Here is a 20,416-nt window from a genome sequence, read left to right on the forward strand (position 1 = left end):
GGAATGATGCACTACGCCAGACTCTGCGCAACGCTCCCTTTAACGATGAATCTAATTGGTCGAAATAGGAGGACGCCATAATGGAATGACCAATCACAGGCATTGGCAGAAACTTCGAATTGCTTTGAAACTTTTAACATTAAAAGAATGAAAAGATTCGTTGAAAATTATCAATGCCATATTGAAATATGATCAAAATTACTTTTTTCACTTTAAAGCACCGAAATATAAGAAAAAAGATAGAAAAATACATAAGATATTAATGGCATTTAATAAATTATCACCATAAAAGCAGAATAAATGAGAAATATGTTATTTTAATTCATATCTGTATCGACAAAATAGAGTATAAATTTTCAGCTTACGCATTTCTGAACGCAATGTGGAAATGATGTCAGAAGTCACGACTCCGGTCTTCTCTTCAACTTTGTCTTCTGTTTTTTGTATTTTTTATACCTAATACACAATTTAATATAATATTTTAATACTATTAAACGTTCACATAATAAATACAGGAAAAAAAAATCAATAATACATTTCTTTAGTTTCATTACAATACCCATCTTGTTTTAAGCTCTAATTATTTGTAATTAACTTATGAATAAAGAGAAATATTAATTTAGTATGTATTTTTATGTCACACCCTACCTTATCAATCGGGTAATTAAAAATTATATTATTATATGCGATTTCCAAATCGCTTTTAATATTAATATCGTCAAAATTAGGATCATGAGAATTCCTGCTTTTTCTATACCACCATTTTCCATATGAAAGCTTACTTAGCTCGGTACTGTAATTGCATTGAAATCATAACCTATACGTTGGGAATGACCGTAGAGAGAGAGAAACACTGAAACAAAATTTGATTGTCTTTAATCCATTTGATACCTCGATTTTGATTACATGTCAAAGTATCACATTTTATTAACGAATAAATATTTTAATAATACACTTTTGTATATATGCAATCATTTTGTATTAAAACGACGTACATAATAATTATACATCATCATTGATTTATTGCCATTAAATATGATGTAAATAGTATGTGCATACATACGTACTGTTAGTTATAAAGAATTGATAACAGGAGAAAGCTTTTTTCTTACCTTTAATTGACTATTTGTCATGTATATGTAAGCACCAATAATAACCCCGTTTACTTAATTACTAGAAATCGTCGAATGCAATTGCACAAGATTTATACCTTTACTGTATGACTGTGAAATATATGTTCAGTTTTAATTTTAAATTAAAGATTCATTTTTTGCGTGATTCATGTTTATGTTATAAAAAATTTAAATAATAGTATTTAAATTGATAACAGTAGTATGAATGTCTGACTTCATTCATGTAAACATTGTGTTTGGATTTAAGAAAATAATTGTTTTTCCGTGTGAAACCTATCATTGTGCGATTTATATATGAAATATTTAATGAACAAGATTCTTCTCTTCTAAAGTGATGCTTATAATACTTAAATAATATGTAATTTTTATTGTAATCTACACAGTATGGACAAAGTAGTCCTGATTGGTAAGTTTTCTACCCTGCCATTAATAATGTTTTGCACATCTTACAAAAATACTGTTAATAATAAAAACACGAGTGAAGGGAGTTTTAATTAAAAATATCAGACAATATTATTATTATCGAAGAACAGAAATAAACATATATAATCGTTAAATTGTTATAAATGGATTGTTATGTATGTACGTATATAAATACATACATAGTGTGTTATTTATTGTGGATAATTTGACGAAAGATTAAAATATCGTAGTTTTATTCTTATAGTTTTTAATTAAGATTTTATTTTAAAATGTACTTATCATACAAATTATATGATATTTTGTTTGCGTTTTGTTTAATAAAAAGGGAGATAAATCTATTTTCTGAATAAATTAAGAATCCATGTAAGGTTATGATAGGTTTTAAGAAAAATTGTTTAATTTACGTCTAACAAATAATACATACCATTTAGAAACTTGCATAGTTAAATTAATTTAATGAGAATGAATATCCAATAAATATTTGTTATTTAATAATTACTTCATTTATCATTTTTTTAAGTATCAATGACATTAATTATTCTTTTTGATTAACAGGACAGCCCATGGTTTGTTAAATAATTGTAATAACCTTGATGTTTTAACATGGAACAAGTAGATGAAGAACAGATTGATACCGTACAGATAAAACCAGAAAATACACAATTATCTTCTTCATTGGATTCAGAAACAAATATTAATAACGTAACAAATATTCCTGACAATCAGGAAAGTAGTTCATCAGATTACACCAATAATGTAATTCAAAATGTTTTTCCAATAAATGAATGTGATATAAAAGAAGATGTAAAAATTGAAATAATAGATAATTTATATAATTATACTGTCAATGAGTCACAGCAAGAGGTAGTAAATCATGATACACAAATCGATGATAATCAGTACAAAAAGAATGAAAAGGAAAATAAAGAAAACCAAGTAAATGATTTAACTGAATGTAAGCATGAATCCACAGAAGGTGCATCTTTAGATGAAGAAAGTACAAAATTTTCAAATAATACAGAGTTAATTAATATAGATAAGAATAAACAAAATTTTGAAAAGCATGATGTTTGTACAGTGTTAAACATAGATACAGTTGGCGATACTAATGCTCAGTGTCAAGCATTAATTAAGACATTAAGTCAAACTTTTGAAGACAAGGACCAATCTTTGCATGATGCAGACGCAAATGCAGATTTATCTACATTAAATGATGGTAATTCAGAAGTTATGGTAGTGACTGTAGAAACTGTACGTATCAATGATTCAAATGAATCCACAGAAGAAAATATTGTTCTTACTGTACGTGAGAAGGATGTAGCAGTAGGTTCCAATGAAAATGGTACTTCAGTGAATGAAAAAAAGATAAAGGATGGAGAAATTGTAAATGAAGAATTTAATCTGATAGATTATACACAAGAAAATGAGGGAACTATAATAGAGGTAATTTCGACAGAAGTTGTAGATTCAGAAATACCTGAAACATACAAAAAAGAAATCTTAAACCGTACTGTTTCTGAGAAAGATTCTATAACTTCTACCACATCAGAAGAAGTAAAATCACAAATTCCGAATAATGCTAGTGTTTATAGTAATAAAATAGAAGGAAGATATAACATTGGTGAAGAAGATAAGATAAAACTGGCAGAGATAAAAGATGAAGGCAAGACTGAAATTTGTGATAGTTCATTTAAGAGTAGCGAAATTGTCGTTAGTAAGGTTGTCACACCTGTACATGTAGATAATCTACAAGAACAAAATATATCTACCAATGAGGTGAACAAAATTAATGCAAGTAATAAAAGAAGCGTAATTCAAGATATTTTTGATGACTGGCGGGACGAGAATGCAGAAGATGATAATCAATCAGCATCTAAAATGCAAGACACTGTAGAAATTGAACTGAAAACTTTATTAAATGATACAAAAACAATACAGACAATAGAAGAGGATGCAGTTGTACTAGTTGAAGAAGAGGTCACACGTTTAAAAGAAGAGTTTGCTGCAGGTGCTAAAAAAGTTACAGAAGATGTGGAGATTGTTAAAGAAAATAAAGATGCACAAATATCAAAAGAACAAATAAGTAATAATCAGCCTGTAAACAAACAGGTTCAAAATAATATAAAACCATCGCATAAGGATCAAGTTAATTCTTTGGTATCACAGAATTCTGAACACACTGTAAAAGACACAACTAATGATTCAGTTACATGTAGTCAAATATCATCGTCACAAACACCAGTTATGACTGTTAGTCGTGGTCGTAATTTAACTAGCCAAATAGCTTCACCAGCTGAAGTAACAGAAGCATTGAAGGAAAGGCTTCGTGAGAAACAGAAAATTGTTGAAGCACCGCCTGGACCTGATATATTTTTTGTGAAGAAACTAACTCAAAGATTATCAAGTAAGTTAGCAGGTAGTCCAGCAAGTTCTTTACCAGCTCTTATACCATTACCTCAATCTGTTACTCAACCATCTACTCACTGTGACAAAAAATCAATAGATAATACAAGTGCAGCAGCTAGCAAAGAAAGTAGTTCTGATAATAAAGAATTGTTAGCCATATTGGAAGGTGATGTTGATCCAGATTGGTCAAACTTAAAGCCGCCAACTTTAACTGAAGAGGGAAAAAATCCAATAAATGTTGAACATAGTGGTCATAACACACCGCCAAAACTTGATCCTTTGATTGAACGAGAATTAGCATTAAAACAACTTCTAGAATTACCTGTTAATCCCGTCAAAAGGAGTGCACCAAGGAAAAAGAAAACATCTAAACCTAGTGAAGTTTCTAAAGAAGTAGAAGCAAAACCCATATCCGATATAAAAAAACAAATTGTGAATATCGATTTAATAGATGAAACTACTGAATCCTCTGTAAAAGATACAAACCCTGAGTCTGAGTCTGAGTCCTCTCCTACGATTATTGAGCAGCATACTTTAGAAAAAAGTATAGAATCAAATGTGCAAGATGTACGACTGGATGAATCGAGATCCGGAAGAAAACGGAAACCTACCGAAAAAGCTAGAGAGCATGAACAACAACAAAATATTGTAAAACGACAGAAGATAAACAAAAGTAAAACTTCGTTAAAAAGCAGATCCAAGAAAAGATGTCACAAATTACAGCGGACGTTAGTTTAACTGAAGATCATGTATCTGAGGAAAATATTTTACCTGCTAATAATATACAATGATGTTGATGTTACAATAACAAAGTGGTAACAAACAAACAGGGTGCAGATAATAATGATAAAGTTGATTCGGTACTGAATAAATCTGAGAATATACTTTTAAAACGTCCAAAACAAAGTCTTAGTAAAAAGGCATCACAATCTATTACTACAAGAAATATGGTGGTAAAGAAATTTTGAGGCCAAATATGCCTTCTAATAAAAAAGCTATTAGTTTTAAAAACAAAACTGAATACACCATCAAAAAAGACTGGATCAAAAATTGTTTCAAAATCAAAACGGGTAGCAGAGAACAACCCTGGAGATTCTAAACCGAAAAAGAAGATCATAAATGAAATAGATAGATTACTTCAAGTCGAAGGTGTTGTAAATTTATTATACGATGTGGAACAACCAGATAAAAAGCGATTAATTCCTATTACCAAGTCCCAAGCAAAAGTTATGGATATACAGAAAGTACAACGTGAACTTAAAATTAGAAAAAAATTGGTACGTAATGCCGTTTTAAGATTACGTACTTCGACATCGGGTGTATCAAAAGTTTCGCCAAGATCTAAAAGAACGTCTGTGTATTTAAACGACATGCATTTAGATAAGAAAATTGGGGATCAAGTTACAACTGTAAAACCAGTTAATGAAACATCTCAAGAATTTATTTTACCTGCAAAAATAAGGAATGCAGCGGACGCATCTGTTATAATTAGAAGACATTCATCTAGTTCGTTTTCCAGTGCATCTGGAAGTCCTAGAGTTAGTATTGATAGTTCAGAAAAGAATGATGGAGTTAAAATTATTGACGAAGGAGGGTCTCATTCTTTAAGATCTACAAAGAGAAGACTTTCGCAAGAGGATAATAAAACAAATGCAAAGAAAATTAAAAAGAAGACTGTACCAAAAATAGATACAGAACCATTACTATCGATACCAGAGAAGATAAAATGATTTTTCCTCCGCGTCCGAATAAAAAATCAGATCCAAAGAAAACTGATAATAAAAGTTCTAAGCAATCAGAAACTACTCTAATAAATGAAACAAATAGCGGTTTAGGCAAAGTTATCACACGATCGAATGGTGCAGCTACAGGTAAGGTAACATCTAAAACGAAGAAAACTGCAAAGAACAACAAAGTTACATTTGCTAAAGCAAATGAACAGGATAATGAAGAATTTTCCAAAGAGGAAGATGAGCTTTCAGCTTGCCTTGCAGAAGCTGCAAATGCTCTTTCAGTAGTCAGTGCTGGAAGTAGATCAGGAAGTTCAACGGCAAATCGTAAAAGCAAAGGTGAAAAGAATAATTTAAAGAAAATAATAATTCTTTATTATTTTTAATAAACATTATTAACTATAAAACGCTAATTTTTCAGTAAATGCAAATATTATGAAGGTAGTGGAATTAGATAATAAAACAAAAATGGAAACTCGTAGTCAGTTCAGTAATAAAGAAATCAACGTACGCCGACACGGTAATCTTGTCCAGTTAATACTTACACCGTCATCTTCAACAAAAATAAGGAATGCTCTCACTCTGCAGGTATTGTATTTAATATCTTGTTACAAATCTATCAAATGTATAATGTAATGATTTTTAGGTGATGCAAGAGTTTCGCGAAACATTATCAATTTTAAGAAAAGATGATGACTGTAGAGTTGTTTTACTAACGTCAACAGGTAGCAGTTTTTGCGAAGGTATTGAACTTTTCCTACGCTATTGCATGCAAACAAAGAAGAACGGCGAATTCGTGCCCAAGAAGTGGCGGATGCTGTTAAGTAGTAGTTGTTATTATAAAATTCGTATAACTTATTGTGTTTATGTTAAACTAAACTCATTTTTTCCCGTATTTAGAGATTTTATTAAAACTTTAGCATCATTTAATAAACCTATTGTGGCTGGAGTTCAGGGTTCTGCAGTTGGACTTGGAGTAACAATGTTGCCTTTGTTTGATCTTGTGATAGCTAGTGATAAAGCAACATTCAGTACACCTTATGGGAAGTTGGGGCAAATTGCTGAAGGTGCTGCTGTTTACACGTTATCACATATATTAGGAAGTGCAATTGTAAGTGTGTTATTTCATTTAAATGTTCTTTATACATACATATGTAATCAAGACGATAAAAGTAATTTTTTTTTCTTTTACAGACAAGTGAATTATTATTAGGTGGAAGAACACTAACCGCTAGTGAAGCATTAAGAGCTGGTCTTGTTACTCGAGTTCTATGGCCTGATAGATTTCAAGTGGAATTATTACCAACTTTAAAAGCCATGAGTGAACAATCTTCACAGGTATGTATTGTTCTTAAAAATAATTAAACGTTACATATTTTTGAATGGAAGACAGAACCCTTTGTAAGCAGGCCCAGAATAAGTAGTTCTTGAACATTTTCCCTATTTTGATCCTTAAAGACACACAAAATGATTTTGGGGACAAGTACATCTGTAATATGTTGAATATATATCAGTTCGTATATGTCCACAAAATTCATCAGCAATCCATGTTCTTTTCTATATAAAAATATAACAGAAAATTTATTAGAATATTTAAATGATTAAAACATCTATTAACTTTAAATATATGTATACCTTGACACATTTGAATGTTTGCATAATGAGATCATTTTCTTCGTACATGTATTTTTGAAGCCTCCAGTAATGTGATTCTGGGCAAATGCAGTTTACAGTTACATTATATGGCGTTAAATAAGAATTATCTCTATCACTTTTACCATATATTTGTACTGCCTCTTCACTATGCGTACATACATTCATCTTTATTATTGTAGAACAAAACTAGAAAAATAAGTACATTTTTTTAAGTGCAACATATAATAGACGTTTTTCCATACCTTCATATACGATTTATTATTCAACCGAAGGGATGAATTTTCAGGTTTTTTTCATCCATTGCCACGGGCATTCCTTTCTATTAGGACAACGACAAAGTCTTTCTGTTAAACTAGATGCCCAAAATCGTTCATAAATCACATTACACGCTTCGTTAACTTTACATTCGTGTAAATCACTTTCTCCGTTAATCTGCATCAATGTCGTCATAAGTTACATATTTCTTTCACATACAATATTTTTGTACATTTCTTATAATGCATAATATTTAAACATACGTACTTACTTACATCGTCTGAATATTTGAATGTAACATTGTTTAATTTACTGTTAATTATATATAAACTCCCGAAGCATTTAGTTATTATGGGCAATAGAAAATAAATTAATACTAACATTTTTATATATGTACATATATGATTCGTTAATCGAATGAAACTTATGTCATAAGTAACAGTAGAATGTTCCACTCGTGCCTATATAGCTGTTAATGAGTATATAAAGCTAATTAATATTTATGCTACGCGTCCTGATTTCTATATTTACATATGCATTACTATTTTAATGCTCTGTCTATTCATTTTCAGTCTATGGAAGCTACAAAAACACTGCTACGACATAGTTTGCGGAAAAAATTAGATGCAGCATTGGAATCAGAGACCTATTTACTGATCCAACACTGGTGTTCCATAGAATGTCAAAATGCCATAAAGGCTTATATCGATGGAAAAGTTCTGTGAATACACAAACGGTAACGATCGTTTTCTTTGTATATCTATTTTCGCTTACTTTTACTTAAAACTTAAAAAGAAATAACAAGGATATTAAGTATAAATGAGGCAAATATTTTGATGAAGTATTACACGTGGCAGTAACAGTTTTATAATATGTATAACAATATGAAAATGTAAATACATATTTGTCACCTGTTATCTATAATTTGTATAAGAGATTGTATAATATATTCTTCCTTCCTAAAAGAAATTGTTTTAAAATTAGTTCTTACATTTATCATTGCATAAAATAAATTTAATTAATTATGTTCTTGTTGTGCATTGTTTATAACATTGAAGTTTATTGTTGATGATAATTATATAAAGTTATGATTTATATGTGGTTTATATCAGTGAATTAACAATAAATTTAATCTTAAGAAACTGTAAAATACGTATATATTAAAAATATGATTGTGTGCTACAGATGTCCAACGATTTGAATGGAAACACTAGTGTTATATTCCAACACAGCTAATATTGTTAATTAGGTGTGAAGATTAATAACGAGCTAATTCGTTTGGGAACCTTAAAGTGAACAAAGAAATCATAACTCTGATGTGTTATTTTACATCACGCACGATTTTAATATAAGACGTAAAATACTGAATCAACTAATCAGATGAACTATTTTAATATTAGAAGATTTAGATATGATAGATTTATATGCGTACTTTAGTACATAATAGGTTGAGAGGCGTTTAGCCTTTCATTGCTTTTAAGTTATGTTTTACATAATAATAAAAAAAAAAAAAAGATGTGTTTCAAAAATAATACATGTTACTTTAATCATTTATCGTTGCTTTGCGTTTGATGAGCTCAATCATGTTAGGTAATTATTGAAAAATTCGAAAGTAAAGATTTATAACTTGAGTTTATTTTATTACATTCCCTTTATATTCTATTGTAAAAGAACTTAAATACTAAAAATGAATATGACACTGATTAAAGTAACAAATGTGTTTGTTGAACCATGTAACATACATATATCATATTTCTTTTTTATAAACTGCATAACTAATTTATGTTATTTGAGATACATATTTCCTCATGAGTGGACCTCATTTTGTGCATACGTGTGCATGAGTGATTGAGTGCGTGTGTATGACATGTAAACTTTTCATAGAATATTCATATTCTAGATTAATGAAACGACCATTGTAAGCACTGGAGTGAATTTGTGTTCTCTGCATACACATTAACAAATTTTAAACTGAATTATACGTTCGAATTTAATTTATGATTCTTTTGTATTCTACATATAATCTTGTGCCTTGGTGAAATTATAAGAGTTTTTAAAAATAGATGGTAACAGATCTTTATAATTTGCGCTTAAAGAAGTAGGAGTATATTTAATTGGTTGTTGCAATTATTAAAGATATATTAAATTTGTTCTGCTTATTTTTGATGTATTAAAATTATAGATTTTATTAGTATTTTATTTGGGTATCCCATAAATCTCAAATACAAAGAACATGTGAATACAAAGTTATTTTAATGTGATGCATCCTATACGAGATACGATAGTATTGTACCGTTAAATACGTACTTGAAAAAGGATTTATTTATTTATTTTTTCTTTTTTCCAATGAAGTGAACTATTTAGTTTTTTTCTAAAACCAATACTACAACGTATAGAATGCACATGATTGAGGATTTTAGGAGGGCTATAAAATAAGACTCAAGGAAACATTGAGAAATTTCATTAAATACTGTTCAAAAACATGGAGTATGTTGTAAAGAATACAGTCGCTCTTGTACAAATGTTACACATGTAAGAATAAGCCATTCTAAACATATTGTATTATCATTGAATACAAAGCCCATACAAATATAAAGGAAATATTCACAAGCCAATTTACGTTTAATATGTATTAAAAATATATAATTACCTATCTGTGTACGTGCCGTTGTATGTGCATACACACACGCACTATGTAGTGTATATATATATATATATTATATTTGAAATAGTAGTAAACATCTTCAACTGTGTTATAATATTAGTTTCTTTTTTTCTGTTGATAGGCAACTTTAGGCGTATCTTAAACGCGGATACATTGAAAAATTAAAAAATCTGAAGTTATAAACATCATAAAACAATTAACAAAAACTTTATTAATTGTTTACAGGGGCAGCTATTTCTTGTAGGATCGGCAGTCAGAATATTTGATCAAAAAAGCCCTATTTCTTTCTTAAGGTTCACTTGTTTCCAAACCGGAAGTTCTCGAAATTCTTCTTTAGTCATACCTAACAGTTCCTGTTAGAAAGATATTCAACATGTAGCTTGCTAATTAATGAATTGTTTTAAAAAGTGTGAGTTACAAAATTTACTTGAAAATGTTGTTGCGATAAGTACAATTCCAAGCGTGTCGGATCGACTCCTTCTGGTAAAGGTCGTTGTAATAATTGAGCTGGGGGATACGTGCTTTGTGTTAATCGGTTTAACTCACTCTCTGCAGTTAATACTTCGCCAGGTTTACGACCATCCTAATTGCAGAATATTTATGTAGATCCTATAACTTTAATAATTTGAATAAATAAATAAATAAATACCTCTATGTTTAATTCCGCAATATCATCTCGATATGTCCACGTAGGAAATAAATTTATGAATTGCAATGGTTCAAGACCAGCCCAGACTAGATAAATTGGGTACTTATTTGTTTCTGGATGAATTTTTTGCCAGTACTGCATTGCCACTGTCATAGCAGCTCTTCTTTCGGCTTGCCATCTTACAGCTTTACTACCAGACTGATCTTCTCCGCCATTATCAGGCCACCAACCTTGCCATATCCACAATTCATTTTTATTATTCAATAAAAATAAAGCTGAAATAATAATTTAATCGCTTTATATTCAGTGCAACCAATAAAAAACTATCACTCTATATTTCACAAAATACCTGGTTGATGAGCTTGATACAACTCTTCCTGCAGAAAAGGAAATGGAGTTGGCAAAGAAGCACGATGAGGACACAATATTTCTACAGGCTTAAATTCTTTAGAAATGCTTGATAAATGAAACAATCTTGGGGTGTGTTCTTGTAATTGTTTTTTTTCTAACGATATATACAATTTTTTGTTCATTCTTCCTAATGCTACGTAATCAAATACGGATTATTAAATAATCAGTTATGTTAATAATATGATATGATATTTATACTTGTATTTACCACTAGTGAATTCTTCTGGTTCCATTCCTTCATCAGTTTCAAGAATTTCTACATTAATTTCAGACGACAAACCGGTTTCCTGAGGTCGATTTTCTTGTAATTTTGTTGCTGCTTTAAGTATATTCTAAAAGCATTTTCCCATTAAAGCAATTGAAATATAATTATAACGTTAAAATAAAGAATTTAAAAAGAATACCTTCTTAATATGAGGTAACGTATTTGATCCATGCCATATATAAATTTTATTATTTCTAGTATCTAGTAATATAAGAGAACCTCTGCTTCGTAATTGGCGAGTACTACAAGGAATCTCTGTTAAAGACACCTCTGACTCTAAAGTACCTCGACATATGTACAATCGCCATCGTTCGTCGCATCTTGTATTCGTTTTCTTGCCACAATGTACAATCATTCCTCCAGAAAATAAATTTAAAAATGCAGCCGGTTCGTGTCCTTGAACTACACGAAGCTACAAAGAGTGTGTGTACGTACGCGTTTATGTGAGTTTGCAATATTTATTTATTAGAAAGTTATACTTTCACTGATATAATTTAATTGATAAAAAATACCTGAGGCGCTTGATCGTTATCCAATTCAATAGTTAGTAACGCTGCAGCACCTTGTTCGTTCAAAGACGCATTCTGCCCTTGCCAAATAAAATACACCGAACGATCACGACCCTTTGCAGAATGCTTCGATGGCAAACCACTAAGCTCACGACCAGTAATTGTAACGGAATACATCCAATGAATAATATAACTGTCTCCCGAATAAAACTGACCAACGGATGACTTATCTAACAGAGTATGCGAGAATTCATCAATGTGCCACACTTTCACTCCAGTAGTAGTAACAACGTACTGTTTCATTAGCTGAAGAATTAAGTTATGATAGATAAATTGCTTTTAAATCATTTAAACCGTGTACCGAATTCATGTAAAAAAAAAAAAAAAATTACCTCATCGTCATACCAACCAGTACCTCTACCCAAATGACTTCCTTGAAGAATTAAATCAACGGGAGTATTATTTTCTTCTAGTAAATTATCAATATTGCACACTTCTATAGTTATAGTTCCATCGACTTGTTCTTTACTTTTAGTGCCTCTAACTCGTATTATACCAGATACATTTGGCCAGTCAAGGAACTTTTCTCTGAAAAGTATTGTTTCTACGTGTTGCGTTAACTTGGCAAGTAAACACCATTTTGGTCTTAATTTAGAAGATTTTAAGTCCGTTTTTGACACAACACGTCTGCCAATCATAGACGCCGCAGTAATTGGACACACAGCACATTCTGTATAATCATATCCTTCTTGCCACATTTCTGTAGCCAGATGTGTTGCAAGTCTTTTCTTATCAGTCGAAGCTCCCTTTCCGCTCCATATGTACATTTCACTACCAAAATCAAATACCAGAACCTTATAAAAGACAAAAATAATTATTTGTAAACAATATATACGTTATATACGTAAAATGCAACTTTGTTATAAATATATGAACCTTATTTAGATCAAGCATTTCAATCTTTGGTATAGTACCCCAATATTTTTCAAGGGGTACTAATTCTTCGTCTTTAATTTCATACACCATGTTTGTATCCATCATAACTGTCTCATAAAGTTCATCCTCATCGGGATGTCCACCATCGATAACTATTGAAATTAATATATTGTTAATTTTTTTCCTTCATATTATTTTTACATTCATATCGGATAAAAGGTCTGTTACCTTACCATTCACGTTTTCAAGTTCAACGCCGAGATAATTCCAAAATTTTTGTAACTGACTTCTTGTACAAGTTATTTTATCTTCGTTAATAGTAATAACTTGAGATGCTTGGCAACCAAGATCTTTGTGTTGTTGAATACTCATTGCTATTTCTGCACCTCGAGTTTTTTCAATAACATTGCAATACTTTCCAACATAATTATAAACCTAAATTGAAAATATAAGATTGATTAAGATATTATAAATAAATTTTTTATTTAAATAATATTCTCTTGATTACCTCCGATTTTGTCACTAAAATGAAATTATCGCCGCTGTTTATACTTTCTCCAACTGGCTCAACTAATCTTACTTGTATGTGACGCCTGCCCTTAATTAAAATCAACATTATATCCTTATATGGTTGTAGTTTATTCGCTGAAATATTTGTTTCTGCAACATTTCTTAGTGTTATATTACTAAAGTCTTCGGTAGAAGCTAGGCCAGCTAAAGCTTCCATTGCTAACGACGAATTTTTAGCTACTATAAAATAATACAATGAGATATAAATAACATATCACATGAAATTAATAATATGTAATAAAATATCATAAGGACTTACGTTTTTCAATATTTAATTGTTTCATTACCTTCTCTGCAATACCAGTCCGAATCTCAGTATATTCTGATTTCAAATCAGTACGAGCAGCAAGTGATTTAAGAGGATTTCTAGACATGACACGTCGTCGTTTTAGGTGTATATTTCGTTTCTGAACTAATCTGTAAATATATAAAAAATTTATTAAAAATACAATACCAAAGATAATAAATGACACTAATAAGAATAGCAGAACTCTTACAATTCAGATTGCGATGTAATCATGTCAAAATCGCTTTCGTTTAAATCAATTGATTCAGTTTCACATTTTTTTAATGAAATTCCAGTAAAGAAGGAAGTGAATGTTTCATCATCTATCTTAGGTACTGATACAACAGGTGATACATTTTTTCCTACTTTCAATTCTTCTCCTAATAAAATACACGAGCTTGAATACAAACATTAATCACATAATTACCCAACTATTAAACAAACTACGCACCACTGTCTTCGCTTGTAGGTTCAGAAAAGCTTTCTCGGGACTTGATACATGAATCTTTGCTTGGGCTAGTCGGCATAGATACAACATCCGTTGCATAACCTATTTAAGAATACATTTTTGCACTTTCAAGATTTTCTTTCTATGTACTTACTAATTTAATTTAAATTACATTAAAGAATATTACCCTTTTTCGCTCTAAATCGCTCGGGCCTAGGTGTTTTCTTCTTCCTATCTGTAATACTTCCTGTAACTTCAATAAGTGGCGAAGATGGTCCTGGATCTAAATGTTCTGGTAGCTCTACCTTCATTTTGCCAGCTACTGTAAATTTTGTTACATCCGATGCAGCTATTCTCTTTTTCCATCCTTCTGTAGCAGATTCTAATTTTCCAAGACGATCGGCTAGTACTCCTTGCTTGATGCTTAATTCTTCTTTACTGAGTAAACCAGCAGATAATCCATCCTAATCGTTGATTTTAATTAATTACAATCATTTAGGTGTTTAAGGTGTTTAAATTTTAGAACAGAACCACTTTGATATAAATAATCCAAATATAAAAAAATATTACAGATGGATTAGGTGATTCCGGTGCTATGCGTCTTTTCCAACTTGTATTACCACTACGCTGAAGTGCAGCTAATCGTTCTGCGATACTCATGCTTGGACCATCATTAGTATCTATTGTTGGTATTGCTTGTGTTGCACTACGATATAATCCCGGAAGAGCTACAGGATGTTGCTTTTCTATTCCTGCAGGACACGAGTCACTTTCGTTCGCTTTATTGCTAATCGTATGGTGACTGGCGCTCTTCAACAATGAAGCATACCTATAAATAGTTAATTACAATATACACACGTGTGTTCACGTTCACATTTTTTACATAATGTAATCTTATCGGTAATTGTAGTAATAAATAGAAAGAACGTTCTGCGACGTGTAAAAACCGCAATTGGTAAAGTATACTGAAAACTTCAAAAATAGAGCAGACATTGTTACAATATACAGGATGCTTCATTAATATAAACTAAATATTAATGCGATATAAAATTGCTGATCAACAAGAGAAGACTTATTTTAAATTATTTATAAATAAATTTATATAAAATCTATTACCTGGTTTGTTTGAAACAGAAGAATAATTAAAAGAAGATACAGCTTCACAATCTTCGCCGAGTGTATTATCCGATGTTTGAACCGTTTCTTCATGTATTTTGGATGAAGTAATTTCAGTTTGAAATTTATCAAAGTCACCTAACGAAGATATGAATATTGTTGTATACGAAGAAAGTATTTTTATGGAAAGATATTTATCCACTTTTTCTTACTACACTTACCTACTTTACTATTATCTTCTTTATATGTACAACTCAGATCGTACTGTGTAGAATAATTATGTTTAATTCCACCTCCTGTCTACATATAAGATCTTTATCATTATTGATGTTCTTAGTCTGATTAGAAATACTTTCGCTTTATCAATATTAAATATTATTACCTTATTTTCTTCCATTTTTATTAAGTTAGATTTTAAAATGGAACGTGGTAAAGCATCACAATTTTCAGAGGTTCGTTGTTCTAATTCTTCCGATTCCTTTTTAAGTACAGATTTTATTAACTTCATACCTTCAAGTTCAGGACTTTTTGCTCGTGGTACACTAGGTGTATGTAATGGTATAGTTTTTAAAATGCTTTTTGGTAAATTACCTTAAAAAGCATCAACATTTTTATAAAAGTTTTAGAGAAATAATTACATTACACAGATTAATGTACAGTATCAATACACAGATTATTTCATCATTTTATTTTAATACTTACTATATCTAACGAGGAGTGATTAACAGGATTTAATGGAGATATTCGCGACGCTACTTCAACTTCCTCAGATGTAACTGGCTGCGTTTTATAACGAGTAGTCGGCCGTCTTCGCGAATGCCTTTCCATTGATATATCATTTGACACGGAACATTTTTCAGTATCAATTTTCTGATTAAACAAACGCACTCGTTCTGCCAAACTTAATTTAGAAGGATCAAACTCATCGTCAGTTGAATTATTTTCCGTTGACTTTGGATCTCTAGCTGATGTAGCATTACGCTGATTTTGTAAAACTGCTTCCTGTACTTCTTGCAAAGTTACTGGCTGTGTGTTAAATCTATCATTCCCTTGACATTTTCGTTCTCTATAACGTTGTATTCCATGTGACCCTTTATTTTGTGCTTTTTGAGGTAAACCATCTTTTTCTTTAGAATTTGCTTTTTCTTGTAAACTTTTGAAATGCATTGTCATTTTGGAAACACTGTTACTACGATGTACACCATTATTTTCCTGTTTATCTGCATCATCTGATTTCCTTTGTAACAATAGAGTTTCATCATTTGAATACTGTTTGTTATCCATTATTTTGCCAGGAAGCATACCACTCGTACTATCATCTGTAGAAAGACTATAAAGACATGCTTTGTTTTCTGTCTCAGTTTCAAATACTGGAGCAGTTTGCTTTTCCTTATCTGGTAAGTTTTCTTTTCTTATGCTGTAATTAAATGCAATGTTGATTTGTTATCTTTATTTAACCGTTGAGCCCCATGCAGCGCGATCGCATTGTTTTGATTTCATGTCGAAAAGACCGAATACATTTCACCTTGATGTGTAAATAAATCAAGCACGATCGCGCTGCTTGGCATTTTTCGACAAGATTTTTCATTTCAAATACACCTTGGAACTCAAAACGGTTAAGGATTAATAAGAAGTAAATACATTTTTCACTTAAAAGCTTTTGTAAATTATGAATTGCATCTAAACAAAACAAGAAAATCTCTAACAGACTACATCAAATCAGAATTAATTTTTAAACAAATGTACAGATTGTGTATGTACATGTTCTGCTTCTCTGTTTTCTGGTAGCTTTCAGAATTGCTAGCTGATCTATAATTAAACTTGGCACAGAGTCAGAGTGTCTTACCGAACGTATTACTATGTCAAAGGTATAAACAAATATTCAAAATACTAAAAATTCCCAACAGAAGGCTTAAAAAATTTTTAATTAAAAAAGAAAAAAAGAATAATCTTAAATAACTCGATGTTTATTCAGTTTATAATTGCTAGTTTTTATTATATATCATTGTAAATTAATTTCTAAAATCATGTATTTATAGAAGTGTACCACATACCTGTACAGTATGTCAGAGGAAGTAAGAGAAGTATTGGCACTCTCACTATCTAGAGAAAGATCTGCTTTGGAACAGTTGCTATTTACTGTTACCTTTTTTGCGACTTCTCTTCTGATGTATCATTTACAGATATTAATTCAAGAGATCTTCGGTTTGTTAAGTACACCAGTAAATTCATGAGGAATATTAGATGGTTGTATATGACCGACAGATTGTGCTCTTTTCCGCAAAAATACATCTGTTGATTTCGAACATGCATCATCATTAATAACTATCTCGTCGCATAAATTCAAACGGACTCGCGATTCATTGTCTTTACAGCCAGGTTGTTCAGTATAGGTCGTACAGGATCGTTTTCCACTATTCCACTTGTTCTAGTTTGCGAAACACGACTTCTAAGCATTGACAACTTTTTTGGTGAGGTCAATTCTGTTTCGTTACATTCATCTTGTGAATTTTTTCGAGTTGATTTTAAAATCGTCTTTTTAGGTTTATCGTCATGCTCGTCCGATTCGGTGCTCGACTTCTTTTTCAATATTGGTCGTGGTTCTATAGATGGTGGATCGCTACCAAATGATTCTTCTCTACTGTGCTTCTTCTTTAGTATTGGCCTCACCTCGGAGCTATCAAGTATTTCGGGACCACTCACACTTGTTGCATCCGTTGTAATGGTCACGTGATGATTAACGTTGTTTGATCGCACGCTATTTGTAGATTTTCTTTTAAGTATACCTTGTGGTTCTAAAGAAGCAATATGACGATCTTCTCTATCGTCCTCCCTAGATGATTTTCGTTTTAATATAGAAGTAGGTTGCGGATCTGGACTCTGATCCCTTTTGATAATTTCATCCAAGGATGATCGTCTTTGATTCTTTAATATTGGTCTAAATTCAGAATAAGTATTATCGGCGAACGAAATGTCTGGCGAACAGCTACGCCGTCGAAGTATTTCACTTTCATCTAGGCTACTACGTTTTTTTAAAATACCATGTCTTTTATGTGTTGGCTCTACTACAGAGGGTGAAAATGTTACAGGTAAACGGTATGATTAGAACTGGATACAGTTTGAATCACTTCGTTTTCAGACATTTTATGTTTAAGAATTGAAACTGGCGTATGTTGCATACTTAAGGATCCATCTTGAGAATGTTCTTCGTTTGATTTTTTTAAAATAGAACTTTTCCTTGGAGATGATTGTTGCAATACACGTGCATTGTTTGCGTTATTCTCCGTACTATTGAAAGAATTTCCTTGAGATGATACAGCAGACGTATGGTTTTCCAACTGAGGTCCGTAATTTGTTGGCAAATTTGCGTGTGATGTAAGTCTTTCCACGCGTTCTATAGCCGATTTTGTTAACGCTGTTAATGCATCAACTCTTCGTGAAACTTCTGAATCACTATGACCACCACTGTTATTGAAATAAAGTTTACATTAATCTGGTATCTTGTAGGAAAAGCAACAATAATAAAAATACAATTATTACCTAGTTCGTTGCGTATTTGAACATTTAACATTTGCAGATGTATTTACAGAAGGCAATGTACAAGTTTTTGGATAAGTTGTAACATTTTGAGTACTAACTTTCCTGTAAGCCACCTTTGACGCAAAGGGTTTTTTATCTAAATTACTTGTTGCTTGATGTTGATTACTAGAATTTGAAGTAGATATTGTATCAGATATGTAACCTTGCTTATTTGATTGTCTTCTGGTTTGTCTAACGCTATATTCAGCTAAAATACATATTAAAAATTTTTGTGAACACTAATTTACTAAAACTGACAGGAAAATATAAGTGAAAATAATTATCTTTTTAAATCACTTACACTGACACGAGCGATCTCCTGTTGTTTCCATATTAAGAGATCGATTTAAATACGATTTTCGCTTATAACTTTTATCTCTCTCTCTCGCAGAATTATAATACTATTGTTACCCGATATTGAATTTTCCTGAAAATAATATTATATCTAACATTTTATAATTTCCAAGTACCATGTATATTTGGTGACCATATTAAATGCGATTACTTACATCTTTAATTGATAAACTACTGCCAGGTTGGAGACCCAAAGGAGTAGAAGTTTCTGACATACCTAATTTTTTTGATAACATTGTTCCACCTGTGTAAATAAAACATCAAATATATTAAATCGCATATTAAAGATAGAAGATACATATGTATATTCTGTTGAAACTAATAAATGCAACATACCATTGGGCGATATAATTGAAAGCAGCCCTTAATCTGGAAGTCTTAGTCTCACGAATTGGTGCTGCTTGTATAATGTAAGATTTTTACTTTCTTTACTTTCTGATCTTGGAATCGATCGATTACTTTTTTCCAATATGGAACTACGACTTTTACTTTCTATTATAAAAGTATTGACAATCAGTTCCATCAAAGTGAAGTACATTACATATACATCAAAAATTGACATATTCTTTAGCAATTGTTTTTATGAAAATTAATTTGAACAATAAACATATTGATAACTTAACAAGTGGAAAAATTTTAAATATAGTATACTTACTATTATAACATTAGGTGTTATATTCTTTTTAACTGAATTTCATTATAAGGAGAACAAATGTTTTGATTCTCATATTTAATAGAATCATTTTGCGAGCCATTCGAAGAACTTTCTCCACTGGTTGCCATTAAACTGTGGCTCCAGCAGCTACCATTCCTAAAAATAAATAGTTATCACATCAGATATTTTGTAACAAATCGTTTATCATTATTATCTATAATATATATACAAACATATTTAAGTTCTAGCAATTCAAAAGTATAGGTCATACAAGAGATAAATATAAATATAAAATACAATAATTTAATCATATAATAGAATGAAACATATCAATAAACAAGAAATAGTCAAACGCTATTGAAGTATATAA

General features: G+C 30.8%; 3 protein-coding genes across 3 annotated transcripts; 1 reads left to right on the forward strand and 2 right to left on the reverse strand.

The window, feature by feature from the left end:
• The first annotated feature begins 1,751 nt into the window (after positions 1-1,751).
• Positions 1,752-10,218, forward strand: LOC114879640 (titin homolog). The gene is given in 10 exon segments (XM_029194737.2): positions 1,752-1,919; positions 2,112-4,644; positions 4,647-5,654; positions 5,657-6,031; positions 6,114-6,280; positions 6,339-6,452; positions 6,455-6,516; positions 6,593-6,803; positions 6,887-7,030; positions 8,176-10,218. Coding segments are annotated over 9 exon segments (4,719 nt in total). The 5' UTR covers positions 1,752-1,919; positions 2,112-2,159; the 3' UTR covers positions 8,329-10,218.
• LOC114879643 lies at positions 7,037-7,948 on the reverse strand. Its single transcript, XM_046286186.1, is given in 5 exon segments — positions 7,037-7,158; positions 7,160-7,249; positions 7,328-7,534; positions 7,591-7,780; positions 7,871-7,948. Coding segments are annotated over 4 exon segments (408 nt in total). The 5' UTR covers positions 7,597-7,780; positions 7,871-7,948; the 3' UTR covers positions 7,037-7,053.
• On the reverse strand, positions 10,048-20,200 carry LOC114879638 (supervillin). The gene is given in 36 exon segments (XM_046286180.1): positions 10,048-10,621; positions 10,696-10,851; positions 10,918-11,192; positions 11,267-11,461; positions 11,537-11,660; positions 11,733-12,005; positions 12,106-12,408; positions 12,495-12,956; positions 13,039-13,190; positions 13,272-13,473; positions 13,547-13,788; positions 13,868-14,025; positions 14,106-14,274; positions 14,346-14,444; positions 14,530-14,806; positions 14,913-15,171; positions 15,342-15,369; positions 15,459-15,596; positions 15,680-15,758; positions 15,841-16,049; positions 16,160-16,875; positions 17,513-17,609; positions 17,612-17,663; positions 17,665-17,843; positions 17,846-18,553; positions 18,556-18,923; positions 18,999-19,245; positions 19,339-19,434; positions 19,437-19,464; positions 19,547-19,635; positions 19,728-19,746; positions 19,748-19,791; positions 19,794-19,883; positions 20,043-20,081; positions 20,084-20,179; positions 20,182-20,200. Coding segments are annotated over 36 exon segments (6,774 nt in total). The 3' UTR covers positions 10,048-10,534.
• Between the last annotated feature and the right edge of the window lie 216 nt (positions 20,201-20,416).

This window comes from Osmia bicornis, chromosome 6 (genome assembly GCF_907164935.1).
Source record: "Osmia bicornis bicornis chromosome 6, iOsmBic2.1, whole genome shotgun sequence".
Taxonomy (NCBI): domain Eukaryota; kingdom Metazoa; phylum Arthropoda; class Insecta; order Hymenoptera; family Megachilidae; genus Osmia; species Osmia bicornis.